Source organism: Theobroma umbraticum, unplaced genomic scaffold (assembly GCF_002168275.2).
Source record: "Theobroma umbraticum cultivar Fairchild unplaced genomic scaffold, ASM216827v3 scaffold_30.0, whole genome shotgun sequence".
Classification (NCBI taxonomy): domain Eukaryota; kingdom Viridiplantae; phylum Streptophyta; class Magnoliopsida; order Malvales; family Malvaceae; genus Theobroma; species Theobroma umbraticum.
In genome coordinates, this window is record NW_018397254.1 from 6,697,991 (window position 1) to 6,707,759 (window position 9,769).

The 9,769-nt window shown below is 34.7% G+C and overlaps 1 protein-coding gene across 1 annotated transcript; it reads left to right on the forward strand.

Moving 5' to 3' along the window:
* Positions 1–3,938: 3,938 nt before the first annotated feature.
* LOC110419883 (silicon efflux transporter LSI2-like) lies at positions 3,939–9,435 on the forward strand. Its single transcript, XM_089784264.1, has 4 exons — positions 3,939–4,177; positions 5,874–7,279; positions 7,386–7,575; positions 9,047–9,435. Exons 2-4 carry the CDS (start codon positions 6,128–6,130, stop codon positions 9,310–9,312), a joined length of 1,608 nt encoding a protein of 535 aa, XP_089640390.1. The 5' UTR covers positions 3,939–4,177; positions 5,874–6,127; the 3' UTR covers positions 9,313–9,435.
* The last annotated feature ends 334 nt before the right edge of the window (positions 9,436–9,769 follow it).

Below are 9,769 nucleotides of genomic sequence, written 5' to 3' on the forward strand. Positions count from 1 at the left end.
TCAGAGTCACAGCTTAAACAGTCTGGTATTAGATGGTGGACTAAAGGCTAGTTTTCAGAGGTCAGAAGAGTCTTTATCCCTCATGACCTGAAGGATGATCCAGTGAAGGAATAGTTCATAGGGGTCAACAGTGTGGGTACTGTTAGAGCATTCTTTTAATATTTCTTTCCCCGATGTTATACAAAAGAAAAAAAAAGAATAGTATTCACATATAGTGTTGTGTTATTATTATTATTTTTATTTTCTTCTAATATGTAATAATAATAAGGATAATTTTTTTTTCATGCTAGTAAATTGCAGCTCATTTGGTGATTTACGAGGTTAATATCTTGCTCTTTTTAGGCAACTACAATGCATTGTTCCAGGACCCATTCAATATCATTCTACTACTCACTGTATGCCTTAGTTCTATGTTAATTAATCAGCAGCAAATTGCTCATCAACAGTCAACTCAGCCCGGTGCCTAATTGCTATTTTGTGAGCTACACCATACCGATGTATGAGTCTGCTTCCCAAAAATTAAAAATGCTATGAAGATGATCCATACTTTTCAAATTGCTAGTTCATTCTTATTCTATCAGGAATTATTTTTTCTTTACCGGCTCCTGGAAATTTGTGGCTATGTTTTAACCTGGCTTAGGTGTGTCACGCTGTTTAACAAAGGCCTGGCCATGGACATCTGCTTAAGTTAGTGCACAAAGAAATCTCCCTAGGAATTGCAAATATTATGAGGCAGCATCCAGCACGGCATCGTCTGTTGTCACTGATAAGAAAGGCAGTTCAGTAGAATTCTTGGGATGGAAAAGGTAGAAGAAAGAACATCGCTGCTCGCTATTAATAAATATTGCTCTGGAACTGCCGGCAGAGAAAAGAAAATCGGTCTTCCTGTGGTTAAACCTCTCAAGGCTCATTACTTCAGGAAACCGCTTTGTGTCCTGAAAACGAATTAGAGTTGATGGCCAAATGGCTAATGCATACCATTTTTTATGCCAGGTTATCAGGGTGAGCGTAAATTTCATTGGAAAATATTAGTAGTTTGGAAACTAGAGCATGTCCAAAAGCCAGTTTCAATATCTTGATCCAGAATTAACCAAAGAACCCACAGCTGAAGCGGTCCTAACCCCGGACCAACTCTGCATAGCATTGAAGTCGGGAAAGCAAATATGGTGCAGATAGTAGTTGATGAGTCAATATGATTTTAAAAGACAAATCTTTGTAGGGCATAGATGGATCAGCAAGACACTGGAAGTTTTAGTACATCATAAAATGACGGTTGATGCCAGCACTTTTTATGCTGGCGAAGGATAAGCAGAATAATATTTGTTAGGTAGCAGACTAGCAGCCAAGCTATGTCTCTGTCCTCCCCACCTATCCCTAACAAAAATCAACAGACAGAAAAGATAAACCAGCCTGTGGCCAACAGAACATGGACTCTGATTGACAAAGTCACACTAAGATCGACGGGGATTTTGCGGCCTCACTTCTGCTCTGTTTCTTTTCTTATATCCTTCTCTTTCTTAGTATCTAACCAACTGACCGATGCTACAATTCTTATCTTCTATCAATAGAGTAAGATTGGTATTTGTCCATTTGGAAGCTGATGTTTACAACTGAATCCAAAGTCCAAGCTTCACATTGTAATGAGTTGAACCCAAAGCTTTGTATCTGAATGAGGTTTTTGCATTTACTATTGAACCTTTTAGCCGAAAGTTGTTTCGTTTTTTCCCCTTAATTGGAAGAAAAGTGATTTGAGTTTCAGGACTCCTCTTAAAAGAACAAGTCCTAATAATTTCTTTACAAAAAGATAAGCCAACAAATTGAAATTGGGCTGATTCTGCTTGTAATGGTTATAAATGGGCCGAGATCCCTCTGCCCAATAGAACCCGATTCTTCGGCTATCGGCTTGTATCATTTTGTGTCGGATCAAACACTGCCTCGTGCTGCTCAACACTTCAATTCGTTTTACAGTTTACACATTCTATTTTCCAATTTTTTATTGAAAGAAAATAAAAATACTGTACTTATATCAATATAAAGCATGAGAATGATATTTACATAAGATTGCTTAATAAAACTGAAACATTATCTCTAAAAAGATTTTTGAAAAACTTCGTATTAATAAAATATTGAAAAGTCAAATTTATAAAAAAATTTAATAAATAGTTAAATTCGTAATATACATAAATGATATTACTTTATCAATCATCTTTTAAAAAATTTTTAATAATTAAAATTAAATCTGAATTAATATTGATTCATCTGTTTTCATTTGATTCATCTGTGTAGTAGTTTTATTGTTTACAACTTCAATCACTCTACGACGTCTATCATTCTAGATCATTGACAAGTTTCAATAAACATTTCATAATTCTACTTGATATACAAAATAATTTTTGAATTTAATGAAAAAACCCTATTTTCCATTCCCAACTTGCATTTCCTTCTTTTTTCTTTCTATCCAAAAACAAAAACATCCTTTTCTTTTATATAAAAGTCAAATTCACAGCTCAACACGTAACTATAGTGCATGCCTAGACTTCACATTACAGGACCACTAGGATAATGAAACCTTAAAGAACAATATGAACCTAGTCCTTAAAGGCTTATTTCCAAGAATTTTCAGAATTAATGTAAATGTGACATCTTTCCTTGCGTTTTATCACAAGTCGTAACAAAATCAAACAATGAAGGAGCGAAGGAAATTAAGGATCTTCCACATTCTTGACTAAACCTGAAAGTGATGATAGTCTCCGCCACTATTTCCTTTCAATTTTTATTTTTTATTATATATTTATATAAACTTTGAGATATATAAATGCAAGATATTTTATGATTATTTTTTAATTACTTTTTATGTAAAATTCTAAATTCGATTTTGGTCACTACACTAAAATCAAATTGTTTAATAATTTTTAAAATTTTGTTAAGAAAAATATAACACAAACACTATTTATTATATTACTTTTTTACTTAATTTTTTTATTTTTTGAAACTAATTTATTGGTTATTGTCCTTTTTGTACTATAAGATTATAGTACGTAAGATTCAACTTTCATAACACTTAATCTTATTTCATATGGTTTTCAAATCAATAGTACATGAAAGATTTAAAATTTACAAAATATTTGGCAATTTTTTTTTATTTGGAAAAGGGGAGATTGGAAAAAAAATTGAATAAAGAAATATACACATTTACCATTAACTTAAATACATGGACTTTGCTTTTCATTAGTAATATTTTTTCTTTTCAAAAGCAGTGTCACTGCTAATTAAATACATGATGTGCCTTACATTTTGCAAACATATATACTTTTCAAAAAATAAAAATAATTTTGCAAACATATATAATCAAAATAATAACCTAATAAATTTATAAAATTTTCATGATGTATCTAAATATTTGATTTAATGGTATGTACATGTATTTTCTTGTTTAAAAAATATTTAAATTTGAATTCTCTATTCAAAATTAATAAAAAATTACCATACTATATGATACGATAATAAATTCTTAACTTATTCTATTTAGATATAGACGTTTACTTGATGTACTCCTCAGCCTTCATTTCCGATTTTAAGACTTGAAAATTAATCATACTTGGTACGAACCCCAAAAAAAGAGAGGAGTCTATATGTAGCTTTCCCCTGGTAGGCACGCTTTCCACAAAGAGGACAGTAATTTCAACCTTATCCAGCTAGAGAGTGACCTTACGACCTTAACGATGTTTAGCCAAGAAAAAGTGCATTATTGTGGGCATGATTGACCAATTAGCAGCCCAATGTCCGAGCAAGTCATGGGAAGTTTCTTGGTTTACTTGCATCAAAAGTGAATCTCCCAAAAAGTATCCTTAAATATCTAAGCCATCCAATCCCAAACCTGGTTTCTTCTGTTATAAAAGCCCCACACCTTCACGTCCAACGCAAGAGGCTCTCAACGCCATCATAGCTAGTACAACTTTTTGTTAAGGTGAGTTTAAAGTGCTTTCTTGTTTGAGAGGAATAGTCACGATACGTAGAGTGTGAGACAGATTGTTATAGCATTTGAATTACGTATGGATGTTGAGATTTGAGCTAATTAACAGTTCGTTGAATATAGCAGAGGCGAAGATAGATGAACCAGGGCGCGGTTCCTCGATCTTGTTTGAAAACTTCCTATCTGGGAGTTTCCTGTTTTAAGGTATTTTTACATGTACAGGTGGACATGAATAGTTTCTGTCCCTTCGCTTTTTTCTTGTATTTTGTGGCTGAACTGTGTTACCATTTAGGACCCAAGGGACTAATGGTTTTTTCGTGGCTGAATTGTGTGACCCAGTCGGTCTCTTTGTAACTGGGAGCATATGTGACCATGAGAGTAGCATTTTATAGAAACAAGCTGAACTATTTGATTTTGGTTTTTTGGTATTTTTAAAGCATTTTGCATACGTATTTGGCCAGGGTATACGTACCTGCCATTAGAATCCGGATGTTGTCTTTTACTACCATTATGTATTGCACTAGTTATCTTGACGATGATGAGGATGATATTTTTGTTCGTATTTTTCTCAAGCTAAATTCTTATCTTTCTGACATGTAAGCGAATTTGCATGGAATATTTTTTTGCATAACTAGTTACTTTTCTGTGTATTTATTGTTTGCTCTTAAGCTGTTTGGTTACTGTTCAATGAACGTTATATCAAGATATTTGAGTTGGGGTTTTTTCAAAAATATTCCTCATAAATAAAATATTTTTAAAAATAATTTTTTTATAATTTTAATTATTTTTAATTAAGAGAAATTAATTTTAAATAAAATTACTCTTAATAAATTCAACCCATATATTTAAGTTCGCACTTTAAACCGATTCATATTCTTTGAGCTTTTTCCATCAAATCATTTATCTCTAGAGTATTCTTTATCAGAAAGAAAAATCTTTATGCATTTTGAGTATTTTAGAGTAGTTCTTGAGTTTTAAACATTTAAAAGTGATTTTTGATATATGAAAAAAAATCTTTGAGCATTTTGAGTTACATTCAGTGATTATGTTGTTAAATGGAATATAGTGTATTGTTTGAGGTTGTTGATTTTGTTAAATAGAATTTATTAATTTTTTATGGTTTTTAAGTATTGCGTAATTGGTTTTTGTACATTGCGTGACTACTTTTTAAGCATTGTATAATTGATTGATATGATATTGCGTGACTGGTTGATAAGTATTATATGACTAGTTAGTAAGACATTACGTGACTGGTTAATCAAGTATTGTGTGACTAGTTTTTAAGCATTATGTGATTTATATATTACTTAAAAAATCAGTCACACAATATCTAGAGACTGGTCATGCAATGCATAAAGACGTAATGATTAAGTCACACCATACTTAAAAATTAATCTCATAATATTTAAAAATTAGTAACATAATGTCTAAAAATTAGTATTGTAAATATCTAATAATTAGTTGATTTGCTTACCCGTAATCAGATTTAAGTTGTCAAAGCCATATAGTTTTTAACTTAGAGATATGTTTAATCAATTTCAACCTCTTTAACTTTAGAATTTTATGAATATAAACTAAATCTAAGAACTTAAAACACATATATTGATGTCATCTCTACTCTTTAAGATAGCGAGAAAAAGCTATAAAATGAGATAGACAGAATTTGATAAAAAAAATTAAAATTTATTTTTAAAATTTTTATCTGAACAGTAAAATTGAAAAAATCAAAATCATTTTAATTTATCTAAAATTATTAAAAAATTATTATCAAATTATACTAAAAATTAATTAAAAATAATTAAAATTATAATAAATAATATTTTTAAATTACATTTACGAGTAGAGTTATATTTCATGATTTCCTGTTTGAGTTTCGTGATGTTCCTTGCTTTTGTGACAGTGTCTTGTTCGAGGTCAAATCTTGTCTTCACTCACTGACAATGTTCGACCGGTTGGCTAATCAATGTCTCCGCTCTTTAGTGCATGCCCCTAGGCAGGTAGTTTCTGAAAGAGTAGCAGTACTGCAAAGTACTACCGTTCCGATAAATAAGATTTTTAGGGTTTAGAGCCATGCACGTGCAGGAATTCTACTGAATAAGATTTCGAAGATTCGAAACTTGCTAGCAAGAAGAACATTTTTATTGTGCTGATAAAATGGACATGGCTTCTCCGGTTGATGTAGTTCTAGGATCCATTGCTTTTGCAGTCTTTTGGGTATTGGCGGTTTTCCCTTCAGTACCTTTTATGCCAATAGGTAGAACAGCGGGCTCCCTACTTGGGGGCTTGCTCATGGTTTTATTCGGAGTCATGACTCCAGATCAAGCTTATAGTGCAATTGATCTCCCAATCATTGGTCTTCTGTTTGGAACGATGGTTGTTAGTATCTATCTTGAAAAGGCAGACTTGTTCAAATACTTGGCGAAGTTGCTTTCATGGAAGAGTATGGGACCTAAGGACTTGATTTGTCGAATTTGCCTGATTTCTGCCATTTCAAGTTCTTTTTTCACCAATGATACGACTTGTGTGATTTTGACTGAATTTGTGCTGAAAATTGCAATGCATCATAATCTTCCCCCTCATCCCTTCCTGCTCGCTCTTGCGACAAGTGCAAATATTGGGTCTGCGGCAACTCCAATTGGAAACCCCCAAAACCTGGTCATAGCATTTAACGGTAAAATTTCGTTTGGGGATTTTCTTATTGGAATTCTGCCGGCAATGCTTGTGGGTTTAATTGTGAACGTTTTACTTCTTCTGTGCATGTATTGGAGGTTGTTATCTATTCCGATAGGTGAAGAAGATGCCATTGGAAAAGTAGTAGCAGATGAAACTAGAATTTCTCCTCGTTTTTCACCAGCCACGATGTTACATTCTTCATCATTAAACTCTCAAGATAGGAACTCCATAATGGAAACTATGAACCCACAAATCTCTCCCAATACTAATACAAACACAGCTTATGTTGAGAGTGAAATGATCCAGATGGCATCCAAGAGCGCAGTTGAGTCAAATGCATTAATGATAACCGTGACAAGTGTTGGTTCTTCCGAGAGAAGTGAGGAAATTCCACTTCTAGCAATGCAACATAGAGTGAGTGCATCAATCTTCGTGGATTCTTCGAAACCAGTAGGGAAGGAAAACTTGGCCACAAGGTGGAAAAGGACGATGTGGAAACCATGTGTGTACCTTGTTACCTTAGGAATGCTGATTTCTTTTCTTATGGGTTTTAACATGTCCTGGACTGCAATCACCGCTGCACTTGCTCTTATAGTTCTTGATTTTAATGATGCTCAGCCTTGCCTAGACAAGGTAATCTGCAACCAGAATGTTCTTTCTATTGCATCTTTTGCTTCTTGTAATCTCTTTGACGTGGGTATTTACTCAAAGTTATGCTACACTTCTTTTCTTTTACCAGGTGTCGTATCCGCTTCTAGTTTTCTTCTGCGGCATGTTTGCTACAGTGGCTGGCTTTAACCAGACTGGGATCCCAAGCACTCTTTGGGACTTGGTGGAGCCCTATGCAAAGATTAATGATGTTTTCGGGATAGCAGTTCTTGCCATTGTCATACTTGTCCTCTCAAATTTGGCTTCGAACGTACCAGCTGGTATGTGTTGATGTTTACCCTCTACATTTTTGTTTAGAATTTAATAATATATTCCCGACAGAAGAAATCAAAAGTTCACCTCTGGATGAGTTAGAGTCTGATTCAGGTCTGTTACTCTTGAGCATAACAATCCTCAATCATCTAGTACCTTATACCCAAAAAACTATACAATTCACTAGTAATCGCTTGCCTCCCTATTTCCTGCCAGTTGCCCTCCCAAACAAAAGAGAAACCAAAGACAGCCCTGGTACCTTTCCAGGAAACCAAAAAGAGCTATTCCAACTACCAGTAAACACATCTGGTAAAAAAGTTCAATTCTAACATATGTACAATAAAAAGAACAGAAACCAAAACCTCCACGGCAACATGACCCATAACCAACCAGAGTAAATCATCCAAGCACTAAAAGCCTCATATTGATCATTCTGGAAAGCAGTCTTATCAATCACATAGAAACCGTCAATTCACAAAATAATAAGCCATACCAGTGGTTAATCCAGCACATTGTTGAGGTCCTGAGAACGTTGAACTCCAGCTTTAGCAACTCTATCAGCCAACAGAATGTTCTCTGCGCTCAACCTCCCAATTTATTGCATCTCTCTTCAATCTCTCAATGTGCCACATGTCTCGCATTGCTTTCAATGAATAACGAGTGAGCGGAGCTCCATTTCGAAGTGATAAAAAAGATAAAATTCTCTCATGTTGCTCTTATTTCGGCTAGATTAGCGTCCCCCACCCTTATTGATTTGGAAAACATAATTTTTAACATGGCTTTTTTCATTTCTCAAAACACCCCGATCCCAGCCTCATCTGGACAACCTGCGTTGTGCCATCAACATTGAATTTCATCATCCCCACCACTGGTTTGATCCAACCCTCCACTTCTCTATGTTTCCTTCATTCCCACACCAAAAGAAGAATTCTGGTATGTGTCAAGGACCACCCTGAGGGTGGACAGAGGGGGGCTTGCAGGGCCCCCGCCCCCCAAAGTTTCAAACGTTCTAATTTTCTCTTTGTTGTTAATTGTTTATTTTATTGTTAAAATTTTATAGTTTCATCAAATCTTCAATTTTATTTTTACCTTCTTAAATTTGAAATCCTGACTTTGTCACTGGACTATTCCGTACCTCTTTGGCCACTTAACCTTTGCCCAAACGGCAACCCTAAGCTTGCTAAGCTCCCAAACTTGATTCGCATCCCATACAGGCATACTGCCCCTCTAAACACAATTTCATGGCGTTGTAACCACACAAACCAAGAGATTGTATAAAATGCCATTCTCCAAACTTAGTCATCTCCTCCTCTAGTGACTACCTCATTCCACAATTTAAAAAACTCTCTTTCCTATTCAGGACCACCTCAAACTCTCCTGTTTGCACTCTACAGTTGTCAGCAAGCACTGTATTAGTTGGTTTAGTTAGTCATTAAATTAACATATATGCTCCTGGTTTTCTTTTTATTTCTCAAACAGTTCTTTTGCTTGTGAGGCGCGGTGGCGCTATCCGCATCAGCTATTCTGCAACCTATGAAAAGAAATCACGGCTGATTTTAGCTTGGGTCAGCACGGTAGCTGGTAACCTGTCAATTCTCGGATCAGCTGCTAACGTGATCGTGTGTGAGCAAGCTCGGCACGCTCCACTTGGCTACAATTTATCTTTCTGGAAACACCTTAAATTTGGAGTCCCTTCCACTCTTATAGTTACAGCCATTGGTTTGGCGGTCATGATGTGCTCATAGAACATAGTCATACGTAAGGTCATAACCGCACAGTTAATTGGAATTAGTATCATTTGTACATTTATTACCATGCAAAGCTTTTACATACATGGTTTTGTCAGAACCCATATTAGTATATCGTAATCTAAACCAGCCATTGTTGGACTTTAAAAAATTTCACGATCAAATTATTGGTCCGTCTTTTGACATTGAATATGGATTTAATGCACGCTTTCCTGCAACCTTGCAACTGTCATGGGTTTTTAATCCCTAAAATCAGTGTGGAGCAGTTACGTTTTCCACATCATTGGTGCTTTCCTTCCACCAAGTGTTGTCATCTTTCACTTTGATATAGTAATGGTTTTTTAAGAACATCTTTACTTCTCTTTGCTGCTGTTGACAGGGGATGTATCTGTCCTATGGTGTTTTTTTTTTTTTGTGTCAGTATATTACTTATGTTAATTTGTGCTAGCTATTT

Excerpts from the sequence above, each read along its gene's own strand:
- LOC110419883 (XM_089784264.1), top strand. The coding sequence starts at position 6,128 with ATGGACATGGCTTCTCCGGTTGATGTAGTTCTAGGATCCATTGCTTTT. Across the intron at positions 7,280-7,385 it reads CTCAGCCTTGCCTAGACAAG|GTGTCGTATCCGCTTCTAGT; the intron begins GTAATCTGCAAC and ends TTCTTTTACCAG. Across the intron at positions 7,576-9,046 it reads GGCTTCGAACGTACCAGCTG|TTCTTTTGCTTGTGAGGCGC; the intron begins GTATGTGTTGAT and ends TTTCTCAAACAG.